Here is a 24,122-nt window from a genome sequence, read left to right as displayed (position 1 = left end):
AAGATCAGTGTTGACCGGTTGACTGTGCTTCAGAGAGGGCTTTAGAATCAGCCTCTTTCTATAGTATTTTACATGCAGCAACTGAAGTGCGGCTCTCACTTTAAAAAAAACGGACTACAACAAAGATGTAGGAAAAAAAAATGCATTTATTTTATTTATCACCTATGTACATGTTTGCAAACTAGTCCTGAAAAGATTCTTTACACACATTTTGTAAAAGTCCTTAAGCTGTCCATTCTGGTAGGGATGTAAAGCCAGCATCCAGGCCATGCCGCCTTTGCGGTGAAGGAAGGTGCACACTGAAGAAAGCTCAGTAATACGTCTTGCAGGGAACAAAAGGACCCAAGCAGGTGAGGACTTCCACTCACAAAGGGAAGACTGAGCAGAGACTCCCAGCTGAACGCTTTTGGCTCCTGTGCTTCATCTGAGCTTAAAAGGACTAGATGAACACACCCCTGCATCTCTGGCTTCCAGTTTCCTGCAACGTGAGCCAGACTCCCAAATACCTTTATACCAAGCAGCAAAATTTTCAGGCAAGTATATACACCTTCCCTAGGTATCCCCAAAATTAAAATTTTAAAGAATAAATAAATAATATTACCAAGGTCAGACACCATTGCTGGGAGGCAAAACCTTGCAAGATACTCGTCCTTGGCTGATGGCATCGATAAACCTTCAGTAGTGTTTCATTGCCGAAAGGAGTTAAATTGTAGGGTGGCATGCTACAGATGGAAAAAGTGAAGCACCATTTTTTCCCCCCCATTGAACCCAGAAGCATGACAGGACCAGGGGCTGGCGATGGCCTGCTGTGGGGCAATGCCGCCCCCTAACACTGCAGACCAGTCACACATCGCTGCTGGTCTAAAACCATGCAGAAGTTTGGAACTGGGCTTGAGAAAGGACTTGGATACAGCAAAATGGGGAGTGGAAAGATGTCAGATCACAGCTGAAGCATGGACAAAGTGTCCTGACCAACCTCGGGTGGGGGGGTGGAGGAGGGAGACACCCCCCCCACAGACTGAAAACCCCTGAGTACCATGCTTGTCAGTGACAAAATCAGTATGATGGCAGCCTCACCCACTGAGACCCCCCTGAACGTCCGTCTCCCAGCAGCCACCGTGCAGTCAGACCCAGTCCACAACAGTCACCCTCCATGAAATCAAAATGTTTCAATATAACACAGATATATACAAAACAAATTCTAATTAAAATGAAAAATAAAAACCAAAGTTCCCCTGATTCAGGCTCCTCTCCTACCGACCTGCTACCTTCTACATCAAACGCTTTTCTATGGCAGCACTGAGCGTAGTTCATTTTTACAACAGCGCCACCTGCAGAGCATAAACGGGCAGCTCAACAACGCACATCATCATCCATTCAGCTGTACAGGATGCTTGAAACACGTCCATCCTGCTTAATAGAACGACTGCTTATATTGGGATCCTGGATTCGGTACTGGACTTTGAATTCAATAAATACAGTAAGCCAGTGACACCACAACCAGTAAGGAAGAGTTCATAATGTGAGTCACCCAGATAGGTTATTTTGTTTTCCCTCTTTCTTGACTTTCATGAGCAACATGGCTCCGTGCACCTTGGCTTCCGAGTCCCCCAGCCGGAGGTGACGGATCTCGGAAGGCTGGCATCGTGCTAAGTACCGACTAGGCTTAATAAATAAACCGCAATCAAGCTACAGAAACTGTACAGGATTCAAAGTCCCAGTCTAATCAGCACATAGCCATGTAGTTTATATGAAAGAGGACTATCTACTGAACCGTGGTATATTAAATATACATAATTTAACACAAAGCACCTCTTTAGGCAAGATTCAGAGACCTTTTTTGCACAACAGAATAATAGGACAAGATTACAGAGGCAAGTCTTATTCCACTGGCATGTGATGATGATCTTTATACCTAAATCTGGATATTCCTGCACTGTTAAAGGAACACAGCTGTAGTTATAAGGATACAGATGCAATACATTTGGTTTTTAAGCTGTGACTAAACAAGCCTAAAACTGATATTTAAAAAGCTAATGACCACCCCTTGATGTACACACTACATAAAATACAGTATATACAGTCAGACTATACAAGGCAGGTTCAAGTGTCCTAATCACAATCAGTTGTGATGGAGAAAAAAAATCAGCAGTACCTTAAGTTTCTATCTCTTAAAAGCAAAAAAAAAAAAATTATATTATACACACAAAATTACAGCAGATCATTTATAGACAGAAAAAAAAATAATTGCAAGTTCAGTTAATTTCCATAATATTTTAACACAGGAAAAATTGTATGCCTTACTTTGTAAAAACTATTTATAATTTGCATATTGAGGAGGTAAAAACAGTGAAAACCATTCATAGACCAAGACACTGACATCCAATAAAAATGCATCATTTCATAAAATAAAGCACAGAAAACGAGGCAGGTGCCCCCCAAACTCGCTCCTGAGCTCAGCCCCATCCCCGTTTAAGACCGCAGACTGACCGGGTGCGTTCTGTACCAGCAAACCGCCGTGCATTTTAACCGTCAGATTACAGTCTGAAGTTTCCACAGGACTTATGAGTTTATATACTGTACCGGTCAGCGTCCATAACCAGCATCACTAGTGCTAATACACTTATCACATCACCAGTGAATCTGATATTTAATACATCACATTAATGCTCAGAGGAGGATTTCAGGAACCAATACAGCAAATCAGTAAGTGGTCAACATCATCAGAAAATGTCACATCCATCTATCCATTTTCCAGGCCACTTTTCCAGCAAAGGGACGAAGAGGCATGAACTTCTGCGGGCCGCGTTATGGATAATCGCCATTGGGGTCGCCCTGCCGCTTCACGTTCCCCTCCGAATCACGCACCATCGGCACCCGAACCTTAAAGAGCGCAACTATGAACGGGGACCCAATGTGAACCCACTTCACACACACAGCCGGCGTTAACCAAACCCAAACCCGCTGCAGCGCTGCTGTTGGTGTCGGATGGCCACGTCCTACAGACCAGCCACTGGCGTCGCAAACCTAAGAAGACAGGGGGCGCCAGTCCCCCCAAGCCCACCCTGCAGAAGAATACACACCCCCTCCCCCATTTTGATTTAGAAGCTGAAGCCTGACCCCTCAGCTCAGCAGAAATGCTCCAGTGTTACTCTGTCCCTTGACGGAGGGAGACGAACTTTCAGCTTTGTTTCATTCTTGGTCTCCACCTTTGTCTCCCATGACCTACACGCAGATGGTCCTTGGCTTAACAGTCTGTGACAAAGAGTTTACAAAGAATCAGGGTCACCCTCCCCCCCAACCCACCCCACCCCAGCCTCAACTCTCTGTACAAAGTCAAACACCTTCTGACAAAGACGACAGATCGGAAGAGGGCAGTTTTACACAGATACCGACAAGAAGAAATTAAGAAATTTTGGTCTTGGGATGGGGGAAGGAGTTATTTGTCGGGAGATTAAAAAGATTAAATAGAAAAGGTACAGTGACACTGTACAGCAATTCATAAATTAAAAGGGCAGTAAGACTGTTCATAGTAGTAGAAGTAATAGTAGTAGTACTAGTAGTAGTAGTAGTAATAATGGTAGCGGTAGTAATAGTAGTACTAATAGTAGTAGTAGTAATAGTAATATAGTAGTAGTATTATAGTATAGTAGTAGTATTATAGTAGTTGTCTGTGGTTACAGGGAGGTCACTAAAGGGAGTGTTCAGACGTTTTGGAAATGGGTGGAGGGATACTGGGGTGTGGTTTTCTCAGTAGTTTTGGCTGAAGAGGTGAGGTAGGCCGTGTCACAACGCAGATTGTGGCTTTTGAACTGGCAGGACTTTTCGAAGCTGCTCTGGTGTCAACGGCGACGCCACGCGCCACTTGGCTCAGATTTTGATGTCCTCCTGCACGCTGAGCTGCGACAGCGTCTTCTTGATGCGCAGCGCGGTCAGCCGGGCAGCGCCGTTGGCGTACCAGCACTCCCGCATGATCTTCCCCATCACGCGCAGGGCCTGGAGCGTAAGGGGGGGGCAGGACCATTAGGGCGCTCTGGAGGGTGTTTGTGTGTGTATATGTGTATATATGTGTGTGTATGTGTGTGTATGCGCGTGTGTATATGTGTGTGTATGCGCGTGGCGCGGCTCCCCGACCTCGTAACTCTGCCACCAGTTGGGCACGTTGGGCCGGAGCTTCTGCTCACACACCACCTTCCTCATGTCTTCAATGGAGGGGTCAGAGGGTACCAGGTCATAGTAGGGCAGCTGGTACTCCTCATGGATACCTAGGAACACCCCCGGCTCCTGATCACCAAGTCATCCACCCGCAGCATATTACACATACGCTGATACACTGCACCCAAACTGCATGCTCAGATACACTGTACAGTGATCAATAAATATATAGAGTTCTGCCGAACCCCTTTCACTGCCATCGATCTAATATTCCTCTCAAGATGCAGTCTCAGTTTCCAGTTGTCTTTTTTTACCCCCTCTCATATTCATCATGTTCATCCCTCTTGCTCTAACATTACTTCCCCCATCACTGTGTGATACATACTGCCCCCCCCCCACCCCCCACCCATCCCATAGAGCCCCACATGGCTGCGCCTTACCCCCTGCGTTACAGCGACGCGCGATCTCCCAATACACCAGGCCCAAGGCATAGATGTCGGCGCACTTGAAGGAGTCAAAGTGCCTGGTGTTGATGGTCTCATCCAGAACCTCGGGCGCCATGTACCTGCAGCACACAGAGCGGCTTCAGAAGTGGTTCTGGCCACAGGTGAAGGGTGGGAGTTGGCCCAGACCAGGGGTGGCCAATCTTATCCAGAAATGCCCATTGTGTGTGCTGGGTGTGGCTGCAACTCCATCATTAGATTACCAATTAAAGGAGTGATTAGGTGTCCTCACACCTGGGTTTGAACAGCTAACCTGCAGGTTATCCCAAAAACCAGCACACACAATGGCCCTCTGCGGATAAGACTGCCCATCTCTGGCCTTGACGGTACCTCTTGGTGCCCACACGCTGGTTGGGCGCGATGTCGATGGTGTCGGTGACCGACTCGTGGCGGACGGCCAGGCCCAAGTCCGCGATGGCGCACGAGCAGTTCTTCTTCACCAAGATATTCTTGGACTTGAGGTCACGGTGGGCGATGCCTGGCTTCCCTGGGGAGGGAGAGAAAGACAGAGAGGGGAAGAGAGAGGTAGGGGTGAGAGAGAAAGAAGGGGGGGGGGGCAGAGAGGGAAGGAGAAAGAGGTGACAGTGTAAGACAAAGAGAGAAGGCACAAAATGTCAGTTACCACAGAGCTACACAAACACGACTGGTGAGAACATTTCAGGGTGCAGCACAAATCCACGTTACAAAATGTGTGTCATTACTCTCCTACATCCCAGACATGAGCTTCTAAAAAAAAGGTCTGATTTTTTTCCCCCTCACACACCACTCCATAAATAAAGGTGATGGGGAAATGATTAATTAAACACAGGAGCAAACATTCACTAATGTAGCCAAAGGCATTCTTATACAGTAGGTTGGTGAATAAAAGGGACTCTGCCACTTTAAAACAAGCTCAAGGAGGAGATCTGCAGTACTGATAATACCAGCCAGCTCCATGCATCTGTGACAGTAACAACAGAGCCTTCAACGAGCGGGAATCCTGCAAATTCATGCCAGCTCTCTCCATGGAAAGCACCTTGCAATCCATCACATCCAGTCTCATAAACTGCTTCGATCGCAGCTTGACTCAGGACTCAGGTCCTTGTTGTTTTTACTATGTTGGGTATCTGGGGTCTGCAAGGTTATGTGGCTCCTGGGTCCTAAAGCCCGCCCCGGTATAGACCCCATACACCCCACCCCCCAGTCTCACCCTGCGTGCCCAGGATCTCCATGTGCAGGTGGGCCAGGCCACTGGCAGCCGACAGGGCCAGCTTAATCATCCCCTCGATGGTGACCGAGTAGCGGTTCAGGTAGTCGAACAGGGAGCCGTGCTCGTGGTAATCGGACACCAGCCACAGCTGGGTCCAGGTGCCATTATCTGGGGAGGAGCAGAGCAGAGAAATGACTCAGCCAGCAGGTGGTGAAGGATTCCAGACTCACATCCCATGAAGGAACCAGCTGTTGTACCCTTGAAATGATGGGTCTGAAATAATCACGGCTTTAAATAAAATGCATCCGGGACAAACTAGGATCAGACCCAGAGTGTTTATTTCTGCTATTAAAGATACGGACTCTGGTTTGTAATTGGCGCGTTTACCCTTGTTGTCAGCGGCAATGAAGCCCAGGATGTTCTCGTGCCTCAGCATGATGGTCTGGTAGATCTCGGCCTCACGGAACCAGGAGCGCTCCTCACGGGACGAGAAGATCTTGACGGCCACGTCGCCGCCGCGCCACTTGCCCCGCCAGACCTCTCCGAAGCGGCCCTTCCCGATGATCTCCTGCAGCACGATAGTCCGCGCCACAGTCCGCTGGACAAAGAGGGGCAGCCCTGGAGTGGAAGGGGGGGGGGGGGACACACCACACCTCAGGGCTGGAGCCGTGCACCCAGAGCCCAGCAGGATAGGAGCTGGAGGTGGAACGTAGACTCACCGGAGCCGGAACCGGAAGTGGACAGGTCGAAGATGAGGTCCTGCAGGGTCTTGTCCTTGGCCAGGTACAGGTGGTCGCAGGAAGGATCCTCCACGCCCAGCCGCTGCCGGTGGCTGTAGGCGCGCTGGTGGTGCTGGAATAGAAAGATGCCCACGACGAGAAGCAGGCACAGCAGGAAGACGGGCCCCGCGATGACGGCCACCAGCTCCACGGGGCCCCAGGTGGCCCCCGGGCCCAGGCCCTCGCCTGGCTTCACGGTGACTGGGGGTGGGGGGGGATGTTAACAGGTTAATATGCTGGTAAAGTAAACGTGCTTTCAAAAGACCCTTAAGGTCGGGCGATGACCTAATCCATGTCGGGGGGGCACTATGAGCTACTACTGAAAGGCTCCTCTGCTTGGCCAATTAGTTTGATTATTCTTGTGCTTTTACTGGTTCGTTTCCTTGATTGGAAGACTCACTCATCCAGCTGTTTCATATTAATATTAGTGACACGCACATGATTATAGGAGACCGGCCAATCAGCACACAGCAAGAAGTCAGTGCTTAAGTGAAACGCAGGTACTTTTAATTGAAATGGTCGTTTACAAACTGTCCCCTCTGATACGGATTAGGTGATCGCCCTACCTTAAGGGGTCACTATTAAAATTTGCTGAGCAGGGGGCACAAAATGTATACAAAAATACAGGGCAGATTAGTAAATGGATTTAGGAAAATTGTTTTTAATAGTCTAGAACCACTTATGCAGTGGGGGAAGGGCGGTCGGGCTCACTGCGTCTCACCGGATGGGACCTTGAGGTCGACGCTGTTGCAGTAGTCGGTGTAGCAGCAGTGCGTGTTGAGCAGCCCCTCGGCGCTCAGGCAGTAGAACGGCTGCCCTGGGGGCACCAGCTTCTCGCGCGTGATGCAGATGCGGATGTGGTGCTCCTGGCCTTCGATGAAGGATGTGGACGCCATGCAGGCCCCGTCGGTCACGCACTGGTAGCCCGTCTTCTCACACTCCGTGCAGTTGCATCTCAGGGCTGCTGGCGAAGATGGAAAGAGCTCAGCGAGAGGGCCGAATAGGGGGGGTGGGGAGGGGGGGGGGGAGGAGGAGGAGCATCGGTGCCACCCCATCTGCACCCAGACAGCAGCCGGGGGAACGAGCAAACATGCAGCGGGACGAGGAGCCGGGCTGCGACGTGTCGGAGCATAACACAGCCTTTGTTTGCTCAGAATTGAAAAACGCCCCGCTGTTCCCCAAGCCTGCCCCCCCCCCCCCCCCCCTAATTTGGGATCACTTAACGACCAGAAGATGGAGAATATCTGACCCACACTCACTGCCAATGAATTAAGAAAAAGAAAAAAAAAAAAGTCACGTGTAAATATCCACGTTGCTATTATATATGACAAATGAACAGCAGTCGAGCTTGTAAACCAATTACACAGCAACTCTCAGGAGGCAGTGCCATCATCTGATTAAGCACCTCCCCACTGCAAAAGCCAATCCGCTTCAGTAGAAAAGCACATTCATTTTCAATGGCTAATGGCTGACCTCATCCACACCTCCCCCACCCACTCCGATTATCTGAGGGCCTAAGGATTTAGCAGAAATATGGTAGCCTCTAACTATGGGTCATATTGATGTATGGATCAGTAAGCTAATAATAGGGTTAATGGGAATAGGTTTAAAAGAAAGACTTTAAAGCCTTTCACATTTGTGAACAGAAATGTCAAGTTAATACAAAAAGTTAACTGATCATGTGTGCCAATATGGAACTGCATAGCATAGAGGAGACAATAAGGCTGTAATTTGGTGTTAAAAACAGAGCAACTGAGTACAAGTAATAATTGCAGAGTAGGTGCCAACATAAATACATAAATGTCCAGCAGAGGGCGCTCACAGTCACAGTGTGTGACTGAGTTTGTTTACGCAATAAGAAACACTAGCCAGAGGAGAAACACTTTGTCGCATGGTTTACTAAACAGATACCAAGCAGATGAACCTGAGACATGCGAATCTGGGCGTGTCAAACAGCATTTCATCACATCTAGATAAACACATCTACAGAAGGTCGGCTTGGGAACATAAAAAGCCAAGGTTTTGTTTCAACCAACCAATTGGGTCTAAAGAGTCACAGAGAACTCAACTGGTTGGCCGAAACAAAACCTTGGTCTGGATTTTTACTTTCTGCCTCTGAACGCGCACTCCTCGGGTGCGGGTTTGGGGGACGCTAGCACACTGCTATACTTCTGTAAGCGAAGGGTCATGATTTTGGATCATGTGACTATGGGGTCTTAGTTCTCACGCTGCCCAGCTAGTGTCAGGTGCTACAATAAAACCCTAAAATCCCCAGAGCACCCCCCCCCCCACCCACCCCACTCTCAACACCTAAACATCTCTGACCTAATCAAACCCTCTATTCATTCCTCATGGTTATTGCAAAACACACATGTAGTCACCCACACTCAGATTCCCACAGTATGGAGGTTACACATGCTGATCAGAGTCAGCCATTACCGCTTCCTTTATGACATCACAAACGTGTAAAAAATTCTGATTCTTTCCAAGTGATTAGAGTAGTAAAATGACTAACTTATCAGGTCACCTTCTCAGAACAGCAGCCATGCTAAAGACTGGCCCGAGATCAGCACAACTTTTGCGGAAAGAACTTGCTGCTGATTAAAAAGGTGACAAGACTGACAAAACCATGCGCAGCCGCCCTGCTAAAATCCCTCCTGTAATCCCCCTCCGAGCAATAAAGGTAATGAATGCGCGGACGTTGCCCCCTTCTACATTTTCATTTATCATCCCGCCTGCCAAGTTCTGCTGCCAGACCCCTAGGCCCACTCTTCCTGGCGAAAATGGAAAAGCACTATAGCCCTGTGCCGCATTCTCCATTATCCTGACGACTCATGTTAGGAAACCTGCTTGACTTGAAAACCAAAAATATGGCGTATAATTACGTCCGGACACGCTGTACTCCCCGCCCTGCCATTTCTACATTTCCCACATTTATTTTGCGCAGATTTTCTTCTGGGTCATGGCTGCAGATGGAAACATTTCACTTTCCCTTATTTTTACTTGATGTAAAAAGTCCAAACATGCAGACCTACAGGTGTGAAATTTTACTCCGAAATAACTATGGTCAACCATTAGAGGCTTTTTTAGGGCACAGCTCTGGAAAGGACACCTCTAGATAATTTTACACAGCCAATAGGAATTCCTTAAGATCCTAAAAAATGAAAGGTTTGCATGGCAGTTTTGGAAGGGTTACAGATTAGGTCCAGTCATGAGTGACTCAACTAAAGTCAGAATTTTATAGGATATCATACAAAAACTTTCCAAGATCAAGGTGACAATACCCAGTGAGTAACAAAGAACCTTACAGCTACAACCAAGGACAGCTATCTTTGCTTGGGAGAAGGTTGAAGTTCATGATTCCACCATCAGAAATACAGTGGACAGAATAGGTTTCCTCCTCGACACTGTCTTGGTACTGAACAGAGGATTCAGCTCAAACTCTTACTGCAAGTTTGCCAGTCACCTGAAGTTCCACAGAACATTAAGTCATCAGGTAGAACAGACGGGTCATGTAACCATCCAAAACTCATACACACGTCTACTTTGGAATGGCTAAAAGACATTGGATTAGGTATGAACCTTGACTAGGCCAAACCACATGGATGTGACAGGATATGAAACAAGCAGATTTTATCTATAAACCAACAGACATCCCAGAAGTGAAGGAGATCAACATTGTTCAAACTCTTCCACTGCTCTGAGAGACTGAGCAAGAACTACAGGAAGTTTTATAGTCATTTCAAAAGTGTTGTTATCAGCCCAGTGTAAGAGGGTTAATATTTTTCCCCAAATGGTGTTTCATACATCCTATAAAATCACAGAAATGCATAAAAGAAAGTTTGTTCACTCGGGTTCCCTTTATGTCTAATATTCAGTCTTGGCTGAAGATCAGATAACATTCAGTGTCAAGAAGATACAAAGACGACCATCACCCAGGGGGCGGATATGCTTTCATGGTACAGTAAGCCGCACAAAACATCATGAAGTTCAAAACCCAGGGGTGAGGGGGGTGTCTTCCTATTACAGCGCCAGTCGGCCGTCTCTTCTAGCTAACATTCACCAGTTGTTCGATAAAACGATGGCCACAGAATTCCTGTACAGTATCTCACAAAAGCTTCATGAACGGTAGGACAGCCATGCTAAGGCAAACACTCCAAAAATATACTCAATTACAACCCTTTCCAAACACACCCCCTACATTTTCATTAAGATACGATAAAGCAAAAAGCGTAACATAAGGACAAAGACCCAGGCAGAGGAGTTTTGCCCTTGAGGGACGATCCTCGGCAGAAGCAGAGGGGTGCACACACAAAGGGATGGAGTGTTGAGTGAATCATGGAATTCAATCCATCTCAAGCAACTGAGATCTTCAGATCCATAACCAAATGCGCATTCAAACCAAAAGATGTTTACACTGCAAAACATTCTGCTGGTGAGAAACAGACTTTCTGCACACGACACCTAATACATAACAGGTCACATCACATTACTGTGAACTTAACTGTGGAGCAAATCAAAGGAACACAGTGAGGACTCTGCTCCATGTCACCACTTCTCCGAGTCACACATTCTGGAGGACATGCACATTGTAAAATTTGACTGTTGGACTTTTGACTTCATACAGAAAGAAAGAAAAAATAAAAAATTCCCAGCTGATATACCAACAGCTGTAAGTGATTATACTGACTCCCATCCTGATATGAAATTCAGTTTTGACAGAATGCCAAATACGGTACGAGGCATGTCCTCCGTTTGACGTCAATTCTGCATTCTTTAAATCTGAAATCATTCCTTAGAATTAAAAACTGTATGATCAATTTAAATTCCACAACAAGAAGGTTCCTGTGAGAGTTTCTTTCCACAAAATCCACCAAAACATGACAGAGCCTCCCAGGTTCACTCACACATCCCCATCAAGCTTAAAACCTTGCTCTTTAAAACCTTTCAAACATGATGATTGAGATAAACACATACACCGGGATCATCTCAATGTCAAAGACCTGCTCCTGGCAGTAGGAAAAAGGGCAGGGCTATCCTGACTGCACGGAGCCAACATTGTAACATTGTAAAACATGAAGAGACCTCTTAACCCCCGGTGATTTCAATCCCAACCTACCTACTGTACAAAAGCTGAATGCCTACTGCCATTGGATTTTCTTTTTACGTTCCGCACCCCCTTCACTTACGGTGTTCCGCATGGTGCACATATTGGTCAATTTTTTTCCCCCCCCATTTGTCAAAGGTGTGAATTACACAAGCATCCTAAAACCATATCCATCCTGTTAGGTCACTGTTGTGTTTTAATTTATACAAAAGTGACTCTTTAAAAGGTTTCCACTGCACTATTTTCAAAACCTCACGGACTAACTACCCATTTCCCCGCAAATAAGCTTTAATTCAGATTTCGGAACTAATAATTACTGAACTCCAATGAGTTTCTCTCTCTGTAAAATTAGCAGGAAACTGAGCAATTTGGCTGTGATGCAGTCGCTCAAAATTCTCAATCATGAAAATAATAACTATTGAGTAGATTAAGCCGGCGTGTTTCTGCCATGATTCCTAGATATATTCACCCACACAAACCGATAATGTTCCTCAGAAACTGGACTCCGCTCTTTCCCACCCCCTGCTTTCCATAGCACTTTGTGGGGGGCATGTTCTAGGATTCCATCCTTCACACAGTTTAAACTAAGCTTGGAGAATGTCGTTTTGTTCCAACTCCAGTGCTTAGTCATGACCAGTACCTCACAGTGATCTGCTTTTAATCAGAGAATAAGAAAGTGGTGTGTAGTCTCATGGCTCAAGACTGACTGGTGACCGAAGGGGGTCCAGCTACAGGATCCTGATGAAATTCTGATTATGTAAAAAAACGTACCACATATTAGCAGGACACCTGAACAGCCCAGTGAACTTCAACGGACGTGAATCACACAGCTCAAATTAATGAGCTACAGGGTCAGAAGCACCACAGTTGGAGAATAAGACAGTAATAAAGTGAGCATTTTCATACCCCCCCCCTCCCCCAAGGCCTCTGAAGGGGGTCTAAATTCACTGAAGTCAGAGTCCACAATCTTCCCTTACAATCTAGGATGGAAATATCTGCTGTCACATGACAGACGTGCTACCGGAGTGCCGGCGCCGAGGCGGACCGGCAGATTCGCCGCACCTCCTCCACACCTCGATTCCGACCCGGGAAGATGCTCATGATTCGTGCCCAAGTGGCTGCCCAGCCGGAATCAGAAAAGCCCCGACTTCATGTTGTTCATCAAACAACATGAAATCGGGGGGGTGGGGGGGGTGGGTGGGTTGGCTACATGGCTTCATCCTGCCTTTGTGCCTACGGTGTCCGGTGACTATCACTGTGTTCAGGGAGACGATGATCCTCCCTAGGATGGGAAAAATCGGTATGACTGGTGCAGATTCTCGTGGCCAAGTCCTCTCCAGTAGTATGTGGTTTTAGAAATGGACTCTACTTGGGTCCATGTACTCCCAACGGGATCACCCTGCAGAGATAAAGCGTGTGTGTGTGTGTGTGTGTGACAGGAGTAACTCATTGTATTTAAGTACCAGCTGTCTTACTCTACTGGAAAGAGGGGGTAAGTGTGAGGGTTCCTGCACAGGTTCCTAGGTACCACTGGAACCAATTTAGACCACAACCATACAATGTGAATTTTGTCATACTACAGACGTTGGGTGGTGGCTGGTGTGAATCCTCTACAGAAAAGTTGAAAATGACCAAATGTGCCATGCGACTTTAATCAGAACATTAAGTCTGCTTGGGGTAAGTCCATCAGCACTGAGAAACTAAAATAGCCACAGTATCAAATAAGCAGAGTGAAGGAAAAAGGGGGAAAAAAAAAAAAACAAAAGCAAACTTATCCGATCCTCCTTTTTAGAAGCCAGTCGGAGTCCCCAACTTTTCCATTGTCGGGTGACGCACAACTGGCTGTGTAGAAGCCCGATTCGTTAATTTAACAAGGCCCCATAGTGACATCATGGCTGGTAAAGTCCCCCCCCCTTTGAAGCAGATTTTTTTTGTTGTCGTCTAAATTTCCACATGAAAACTTGAGTGCCACCAGATCTGATGTCTGTCAAAGACCTCTTATCCCAGGCTGCGAAAGGGATTAGGACTTCAAAATGACATTACATAGACGCCTGCTCTGCGTCACATCAGGCTCCCGTAGGCAATTAACAGAAAATAAATAAATAAATAGCCAACGCAGACACTGAAGCAGCAGTGCGTGTGTGCGGTGTGTGGACTCGCAGGGCGCCTGGGGGGCCCCTGCCCTGCACCAGCACAGCTATGCTGCCCATGAATGAAATCCTGGCCTCTGGCACAAAGTGTGGGGTCGAAAATACATGTTTGGGGGGAGGGGGTTGCACTTGAGTGCCGTTATCCCAGATGAGGCCTGAAATAAGATCCAGGCAGCATCTAGACATCGAGCCGTTAAAGACAGGCAGACGCCAGTAGATGGGGGGGAGGAATGAATATAAAGAAAAATCTCTGGCCCCTGCCCCCACTCTCCTATACAGATCAATGCTGGGGGGGGGGGAGGGCACGGGCAAGCCCACCACCCCATCAGCTGCATCACTAACTATAGTGATGAAAGCACAGAGCATGGGGCCCCATTTCCTCCAAAGCTCCATTCTTCACCTCCAGCACCATGACGCTCCTAGTCCTTCACCTTCACCTCTCTCACGGTACCATCTCCCATAGCCCCTACCTCCCCAAAAACTGGAATGTCTATTTGCAATTCAGTGACATACAGCATAAAAACACAAGATCTGTTGTGCGGGGAGGGGAGAGGGGGAGTAGGGATGGAAGGTTGTGTTATATTCACGCTGGAGGTTCTCCAGTCCCACAGCTACACCCAGCCCCAAGTGGCCAAGAACACTGGGAGATTCGGCTGCCCAGTGACACAACTGCCAGCATGGGGATACTCTGTAGGGCAGTCTGCAGTAGACCGTCTGCTCCTCAAAAGCACCTCCCTGATCCAAAGGTTCCCTTATTCCAGTGAGGTGCGATCCTGGCCCAAAGCTGCTAAAGTCAACAATAATGTCTAACAATCAAGCACTAAAGTCTCTCTTACAAAGAGCCACCATACTTAACTTACATTATCTTACCTAGTACATCCTCCTCAGAAATGATTTCTGAAAAACTGAATAAAATGCTATATTTCATTTGCATGGACTGGCGAAAATAAGATAAGGAGACGGAGGCACAAATAAGCATTTGAACCTCACTAACCAGCACTTCAAGGCTCCTGAGCTCAACGCTACTCTCTGCATCCAAAGAAGGAAAGGTTGACAAAAGTCAGCATGTCCACCAGTCAGCACCCCCCTAAAAGTGTCTTAAGATTATTCGGGGAGGTGACCCTCTGCAAACCCCAGGCATGCAAGGAGCGCACATACACTCCACCTGGCTCTGATCCTTGGGCAGATGCGCGCGATGACATCACCACTTCGTTAGAGCCGTCCGGTTTGAGGGGTAGGGGTGGGGGTGGGGGTGGGGGCAAAGTCAGTTTCGATGACAGGGCGCAGACCCAGTGTGGCGCAGACCTCGCTGACACAGCCCTGGGGAGCCAAACGACCCACCTGGCCTTTACGGCGACAGATGGGCCCGCAGCCAGACACGCCCCCCCCCCCCCCACACACCCCGCCGGGCTCCTCACCGCCTGCCGTACAAACATCCACCACCGACCGTCTCACCCAAAGACGGCAAAACTCGCCTGAGAGGAACGTGTCAGCACCTGCAGAACCGGAAACGCCGTCCCAAGGCGCCGGTAGACAGGGATGGCAGCGGCGCCACCGAAATGCAGGGCGGCATGACACACCAGAAAAACCAGTTCCTGTTAGGGCCACGCAGCGAGCGGCGCCATCTGACTTACAGGGAAGCGCTTAACACCTACAGAGAAAACTTTCACTCGGGTCGGAAGAGGCTGAGCCGGCCAATCGCATGCATGGCACAGGAGACCAGGCTGCCCCAGACTCGACAGACCTGGAGTGGCTCCCATCTGCGGCACAAACGCCCGCGGGGATTTGAGTCCCCAGCCCGACCGGCACGTCGATCCGCAGTCACAGTGACACCTGCAGCAGTCTGCACACCAGAACATGCATACCGCCAGATCTGCTGTGGAAATGCAACATGGAGAAGCCCGCTAAGATCACAGGCCCGAGGCAGAACCTCACACCTGTCACATGATCACCCAACGCGCACAATGGTTAATTCACAATGATTTACGATCAGCTCATAAATACTTAAATACATGTCCTGACAGGGATAATGGGGAGAAGGGCACTGAGGTGGGGGGAGGGGAGACACGCACACACAAGCAAAATCCATGTACTCATATCGTTCATTTTTATGGGCAGAACACTAATCTCAGCTTTAACCTGTAGCCAGCCCTAACCTTAACCACAAGTAACCAAACAAAATACAAGACTGCTTGGCATTTTTACTTTTTTGATTGTGATCATAGATTTTTCTAAAACTGAGGTTATCCTTGTGGGGACCAAAAATTTTTTATCACAATAACACATGCTCATGCACTGACACAGACGCACACACAGCTAAGGAATGAGGCCTAGCTAGCCATACAAACAGTAGCAGTAGCTGAAGAAAGGTCATGTGACAGTGGGCGGAGTCAGAACTTTGAGACATAGGCATGGCGATGGAGGCTGGGCAGAAAGGGGGGCGGGGCCTGGCAGATGTACACTGCAGGTATTGTTCTGTGACAGTTCAGACAGGTCTACACCACGTGGGGAGGTGGGAGCTTCTGCAGGAGACGCTCCTAGTCTCCCAGCACCTGTGCCACTCTCAGAGACCAACAGCAGGCCAGCTGATCCATCCGACTCCCACGACCATGACTCTGGTCATATGCAGACCCGGGTCACAGCAAGACGAGTCAGTCGGACAATGGTGACAACAGGAGGGCCACGCCATCGTCTGTCACGGACGCCTGTCAGGTCTAATCCCTCCAAATGATTGCCAATCGGGGCTCTACCCCCCCATCCCATCCCATCCCATCCCACCGGAATCGAGAAAGAAAACAAACGTGGCCAGTGCTCGTTCGACGCTCGGATGCAGAGCTGAGGAGGGAGTCGCGGTGGGTCCTCACAGACACAGAAGCGCAAATGACAGGCGTAAATGGGGTCAGGAACTGGGCCAGTACAGACGGCGAGCACTGCGAGCAGTACAGACAGAATTCAGCCAATCACATCAAGGCCTCGCAGCATCGAGCAGTAAACCGAGAACAGAATAAAGACGTATTTCAAAGCAGCTCCAATGCCATAGTGATTCACCTCAGAACCACAAAGAGTTAAAGCAGATTCCTACTTTCCTAATACCAAGTAATACAGTGACTAGTGTTGAGTTAGATATTTAACACATCTCCAACCATGACAACTTAAATTTAAAAAAATTATTAATGTTATAAGCATTAAATGTTATAAACATTAAAGTGAAACGAACGAAAAGTTCTCGGCATCTCAAAGTTGACAGCATTTCAGCCAAAAATGACTCGGATATCCGACCTAAATAGGAAAACTGCTCCCCCCACCAACAATGTTGAAGTATGACTACTGCTCTTTCTAGAAATTTCTGAATATTTACTGTAGCGATTCAGGACCCTCGATCAAGGGTCCAATAACCACCCCCCCCCCCCAAGGCAGAGCAGCCGCCTCAACACTTTAACCCCAGAGCACAAAGACACAGTGGTATTATGTGAACCTTAGACAGAACGACAGCCAGTCAGAGCCTCTCCTCTCCTTTTCCCAGGCCTGCCGCGTACCGAGCCTCTCCTCTCCTTTTCCCAGGCCTGCCGCGTACTGAGCCTCTCCTCTCCTTTTTCCAGGCCTGCCGCGTGCCGAGCCTCTCTAGCTTAACCACAGTGGCGTTTCTGTTTCGCTATTTGTCCCTGCTGTGCTGCAGTCCAACTGCAAAACTGTACCTATTCAGTGTGTATTTTGGCAGCCATGATAAGACAAGCCTGATAATGGGATGCCCACATTACCCAAGTGCCGTGAAACGCTCGCTTAATGAGTCCTTTATCGCCGAAAGGAACACACAGGCCTCCTACGAGTAAGAGCATGAGTTAAAATGTTTAGGAATCAAAGTGTGTTATCTCCCGAGCACGAAACGTGCCCACATCACCAGGCCCAGCGTTACGGCAGGGAGGGAAACGCCAGCGGCTGGCCGGCCTCCACATTCAGAAGCGGAGACGAGCCAGGCTGTGAATGGGATGATGGTCACACTGGCTGCTGGGACGGGGCAGGCCTGCTCCTAGAGGCCCGCCTCCCAGGCAGACCACTTGCAAGTCAGACTCACTCTGACCGGTCCATCTATGCTGACAGGACAGCCTCCTGCTGCCATGTTCCTGGCCTCGCATCACCTCCCCCCTTACAAACACCCTACCATCCATTCTCATTACTCAACCTCATTATCTTACCTTATTAACAAGCAATACTGCCATCAATGACGTCATTATGAAAAATATTACAAAACCCAGTCACTTAGCATCTAAAGCAACTCCTGTTCACTGGAATCTCTGCACCACAATCGACTCTTTGAAGTTCAGTAGGTGCCTGAGGGTTTCTCCAGCAATAATGAAACATGAAATGATGAAGGACGTCCTCAAAAATACAATAAACTGGACAAGTAATCCAGCGGCATGATGGAAACAGGATCCTCCCAAACGGCAGATCAGCGCTGATGTGAAATGCAGTCTTTCTTCCAAGTAAGGAGCAAAAACACCAGTAATAACAATAATTATATTCAGAACATCAATAAGTATTAATATCAGACTATTGTTAATAGTATTATAAAACAGAGATACTATTGGGGTACCTGGTCATATTTTTGTTACTGATACAGAACTCAGGTCAAACGATTCACAGAAGTACCAAATCTTACGGGTCCAGCAGGAAAGCAGCTGGTTCCTTCCCACACCAGGACCGCTCACTTTAACTTTACACCCCCAATGAAATTCCCTCGCACCTCGGTAATTATGTCTCCTGCCACCCAGGATAGGAGGTAAACTAAAACCAAACTGAACAGTAAAACTTAGCAGTAGTTAACACCACTGGCATGGACAAGGTAGCCAGAAGAAACCTTTAAAGCATTTATTAAAAAACATAATAATCCTAACCAAAAGCCACCCCCAGCTAATTGTTATTACAGGAATCCATCTGTAGTGATTTTCCTGACAGTTTCAGAGGCACAGGCCAATCTGCCGTTCAGAATAAAGCGGCCCTGCTTAATGTACGGCAACGTGTTTTTATAAATACATCTCTCTTAGGGGACTATAACAAATATCCAAAAACTACATCACAAATAAACTCCTGAGTAGGATAAGAGCGTATAAAATAGATGTATGAACTCTACACATATAAAGTTTCACCCAGCTGCCTAGCATGTGCCAAATATTCTTTAAAAAGGGTAGCACTATATAAAGAATGGTATATATAAAACGATATAAGGCGTATGAAAACAAGCCCTAAAGATTATTAAAGGATACAGGTCGCACAAATGAGTGTCATATGTAAACGGGTCCCAAGAGTTAAATTTGTGCATCCAATCATGTAAACTAGTCGCGAGGATTACTGTCTGGGTAGTTTTAAGTCTCACCAACGCATCTCATTCGTGGTGAAACAATTCAGTTGCCCCTTATACAGAAATTCCAAAAAGGTCAATTTAGTCTAGTAATTTGACCTTCCAATTGCCGGATCCTCCACAAGTGCTGGAGGGAGGCTCGGCTCGGACGCGGGACGCCGGGCACCTCCACCTGCGCCGTGCGCAAATGCGGGGCACCGGGAGCCCAGAAGCCGCTCCGCAAGCAAGACCCGCAGTCCGAAGGCGCACATCACGCACTTGGTGCAGGGGCTTCGGCTCCAACTACTACTTCCCACCTTCCATCGTAATAATACCGTGTCGTTAAAGTTGGCTGCCTGCCGCCGATCGCGCGGCGCTTTGAGACCACGCAGGCGGCCGATGCGCGCTTGCTGAGACCGTGCGGCCGACGGCGCCGAGGGGACGGAGCCGCACGCCATACAGACGGCCGGGCGACCCGGGCGGCCGGCGGACCAGCCCCGCTACGCAGGCTGCTGGTAATAAATCCAAGCGCCATGTTGAGAGTCGGGAAATGCCAGATCTAGCCCCAATCCCGATCCCCCCCTACGCCGCGATCGCATAAATAAATACATTGGAGCAGATCGCTCAAATGCCCCCAGGGCTGGGGGGGGACGCAGAAAAGCCACCGAGTACCCACCGTCGCAGCTCGCCAGCGAGCCGAGCAGGATCAGCAGCTTCAGACCGGCGTATCTTTTAGCCATGTTTGAAAGATTCCCATCGCAAGGCATTAATGCATGAGAGGTACGATATTGACAAGGGAAGCGGACCGCCAGGCAGGCAGGGACGCGTTTAAAGGGATGCGCCTCTTAAAGGCGACGCGCACCCAGTTAGCTTCATCACCTCGCTTTTTACTGTGGGGCCGTAAAAGAGAAGGGCATCCTGTTTATTATTATTATTATTAATAATAATAATATTAATAATAATAGGAGTTTGAAACTTAAGTGCAGGGATTTATTTTTTTTTATTCAAAATATAAATATTCTTAGTATGCAAATATTTTGTAAATAACGACTAAATAAATAAAATAATTAAGGTAAAGAATGTGCAATCGATGCGTGTACGATTTTACTGTAAAGAGCATAGGTGGCATTTTTTAAAGCTAGACAATAGAATTTTGCACCCAGTTAACTGATCTGTGTTTGTGTGTCTCGGAAAGTGCCCGCAGGACAGATCCTCTTTACATTTTTTATTGTATTAAGTTGCGTTGAAAAGGCACAAAGTTCATCCGATACTTTCTTCCTGCTCCACCTGACTAGACGTAAGTGCATTCACAGACCTAGGCGTGGCGGCTGTTAGGTGTGTTTATCAGAAGGGCCTGTTTGGATCCATACAGAAGAGTTAATCACACTCCTGAGAAAAACATCACACGTGTCCACGTTACTACGTCAGACTTCGCGGTTTACTTGGCCTAGTATCATCCCTGTCATAAGATCACATTAACTAATCCGATCTTGGTTATACAACATTATACATAAAACTCAATAACATCCCGTGGATTATACTCTCTTCATTGCTCCACTGTATGTTTTTCAAGTTAAACATACAAACATACAGACTTAGAATGTGAGTAGCCTTCCTACCAGCTGGCCTGTTATATATTTAACATATCAAACTGATATTATCCATAATTTGGCTTATAGTTAGCATGATAAATTGAAGAAATTTATTTTGGTATTAAAAGTTACTTTGATACTAAAAGAAAAAAAAAATCACAGCGGAAAAAAAAAAAATCTTACAACAAGGATTTGTTGGGAATTTTGGTGTCAGCCACAAAAAAACTGGCTTCAAAGGCTTTATTTCTCCACTGCTCCCTGGTGAGACGGGAGAAAATCTATAAGACAGATGGGTCAGTCTGAGCGGCTGGCATGAGACAAGACCGCCAGCTCTGCTCAGACTGGGACGTCGCGCTGCCAGGTGACGTCTTGGTGGCCTTTGTCTTGCTTCCCAGGGAGAACTTTATTCCCCGGTGGCTCCCAGACAACCCGCCCACCGCCTGCTGACAAGGAGCCCGGCACACAGGACACCAAGTGTCGGCCATGCAAATAGACGTTTCTCTTCTTCTTGTATTAAGGTTTCCTCCAGAGGCTGTTGTTGGCTGGGCATAAGCTTGGGTCACTTGTGGACAAACAAAAGCCTTGATGGGATTCATAGAGCACTGTGTGGTGACAAAACCACATCTACAAACAACCAACGATGTCCAGCACATAGGCTATCAGTGGCAGCTATGTATATAATACATACTATGTGTTTGTATGGGGGGGTGTCTGTGATTTGTGTTGCCTTTAATAGGGGTTTGGAGGAGTGCAATGGAGGCATCCCTGTTTAATCTCCAGTTTGTTTTCCTGATTGGGTGTAAGCTCGCCCCCAATACGGGGTCATTCGATAAACCTACGCATCTACTATCCAGCAATACTGTATTGCCCTGCCATTACAGGGCTTTCAGGAGCGGATCAGCTTGTGACAAAATTGAGGCGCTCAGCACATATTTGCCGGGAATGTTTTCAAAAACTCTGGCAAAGCCCTGGGTGGCACCTGTCGAGACCAGTCACGGGCACTGGAATGCCAGAGCGTGTTTCACCGCTGAGCATTGCCAGTGAGTGCTGGCCCCGTGCAGAATTCCAGGGTGCTGCCCTATACCTATTGCAACCTTTGAATTCTGCCACCTCATGCTAACAATAGCCAGTCTTACGCTATGGCTTTGGGTACCTGTTAAATGGCTAATTTGAGCCCCATTTTTCAGCACAGATTATCATTAAACCTTTAGGATGGTGTCGGTTACATGGTATTTTGTTTCTCTTTCTGAATTAACTTGCACCAGGTTGCCAGATCGTACTGGCATTACCCAATCCTGGTGTAATTTCAGGGCTATCTGACGTTTCAACATTTTTTTCAGTAGTATAGTTTCAGATCATAAGACAAAACCATAAACAAAAAGAAATCAGTGCACAAAGTAAGACATTTATCATGACCGTCTTACATTTCAAAATAATATTCACAAATCATAGAGAGAATAAATCAGTGTATAATTATCAACATCACTTGCCAAAATATTCTTGATAGTTAGGCTGAAGCAGATTTATGTGCCTGAAATACCACGCTTGAGTATTCTCTAATCCCCATTTGGTTCTGCTGAAATGCCTGCGGTCCTGTTTTGTCCTGAAACCCCCTGGTGTGTGAATAAAGGCATTGCACATCTCGCAGCTACCGAGCTGTCAGACTGATCGGGGCGGTACAGACGGCGTGCGTCTGCACTCTCACATCCAGCCTTCCTCCCACCCCCCCTCCCCCTCCCCCGTGTGACGTGGGCTCCCGTGGGCAGACTGGACACAGCTCCAGAGCGGAGGGCGCCAAGCGAGGAGGTCACATGTAAGGGCAACGTGCACATACTGAGCAGCAGAACAGGGGATAACACAACCACTATGTAGCCGGGGGAAAAAAGCGTCAGACCAGCAGGGCCGTCGCTCTTCAATAGTCGGCGCCCCTCCAGCGCCCCCTCCCACCCCACAGCCCGATTAGCGGACTTAAGCTTTGAAGCATTACGAGGTCTCGGGTTCTCTGATCCGCACGCGCATAGTTAGATGCAGGCGCACTGCAAACGCGTACACTTATACACAAATAAAAAAACACACCACCATCACACAGGTATAGCGTTATTAAATCCGTTCACAAACAATTAAGCCCTTAAAAATAATTTTAAAAATGTTAAAAATAAAGAAAATCAGAAAAAAAAATTGCTTCGGTCATGGGAAGATGTTTTATGAAGGAAGCACTGACCGACGCAAAACTTAATCATGTGAAATTGATTCATTTAATTAAAATACCGTTCAAAATTGTACTTAATCCCATTGCATGTTGCTTTCTGATGGCTGTTAATTTTTTTATAGCGCCGTTGACAGCATCCCACATTACTAAATATATTGGGTTTGCTATGTGTATGATTTACCTGGAAATTAAATTATGCAATATTTAACAGGCATACATTTTGCAATCGCGATAAATAATACATTAAACACGAATCAATTGCGAAAGTGTTCCTGAAACTGAAAAAATAACAATGACTAATTGCACATTTTGACATCTGAGATGCAGCCCGAGTAACAAGCTGCTTTTTACATTTGAGAAAGTGCTGTGTTCTGGCACCTGTGGCCTGTACTACGAAGCGGGGTTACTGGCTTATCGGGGTAACTTGTCGGATTTAAGGTAGTCTGGGCAAAATGTAAGTGAACGAATATGAAGTCCATTTAAACTGTGGTAGCCTACCTTAAATCCAACAAGTTACCCCGATAAGCCAGTAACCCCGCTTTGTAGTACAGGCCACTGGGCGTGGGCTCAAAAAAATTAAAAACACACATAACATAAGTGGGTCAGAAGGAATCGTTCGCTGCTCTCTCCTACAAGGAGCGCACGGCGAAATTGTTGCCTCACTATTCCTTTAAACTCAGAACACGGACAGAGGCGCTGCCACCTGACGAGAGTACAGAGACTAAGAGAACGGGTACGTTATATTAAAGGAAAACCACAACCAAAGAGTTATTGAGTGACAGGCAAGGAGTGCATCACAGTAAGTGTATGTGGTCAGAGCGTCTCTCACCAGCCACATTCTCTCCAATGCGTTCCTACCTTTTCCCACTGGCCCTTTATGTCATCAGTGGAACTACAACAGCTGTAGCATCAAAGGTGCTCTTGTCTTAATATTGACCATACAGCTGAACATATTCATGAGAGAAGATGGTTAGTAATGAGGATTTGTAAAACACTTTCTTACCACGGTATAGCTTTAATACACTGAGGAGGTGCATTAATGTGTCAGTGCACAGGGGCGCTATAAAGCGGGGCAAAGTTAGGGCAGAACCCAGGGCCCTAAA

General features: G+C 47.3%; 1 protein-coding gene across 1 annotated transcript; it reads right to left on the bottom strand.

Annotated features, from left to right (window-relative positions):
- Positions 1-128: 128 nt before the first annotated feature.
- LOC111854507 (activin receptor type-1B-like) lies at positions 129-20,072 on the bottom strand. Its single transcript, XM_072715329.1, has 9 exons — positions 19,895-20,072; positions 7,348-7,587; positions 6,567-6,827; positions 6,235-6,465; positions 5,848-6,015; positions 4,989-5,145; positions 4,596-4,720; positions 4,135-4,265; positions 129-3,996 (listed from the first exon to the last, which is right to left on the bottom strand). The coding sequence occupies exons 1-9, from the start codon at positions 19,983-19,985 to the stop codon at positions 3,871-3,873; spliced, it is 1,530 nt and encodes a 509-aa protein (XP_072571430.1). The 5' UTR covers positions 19,986-20,072; the 3' UTR covers positions 129-3,870.
- Between the last annotated feature and the right edge of the window lie 4,050 nt (positions 20,073-24,122).

The sequence above is a fragment of the Paramormyrops kingsleyae genome, chromosome 8, assembly GCF_048594095.1.
Source record: "Paramormyrops kingsleyae isolate MSU_618 chromosome 8, PKINGS_0.4, whole genome shotgun sequence".
Classification (NCBI taxonomy): domain Eukaryota; kingdom Metazoa; phylum Chordata; class Actinopteri; order Osteoglossiformes; family Mormyridae; genus Paramormyrops; species Paramormyrops kingsleyae.
This window is presented reverse-complemented; position numbering and strand designations above follow the sequence as displayed.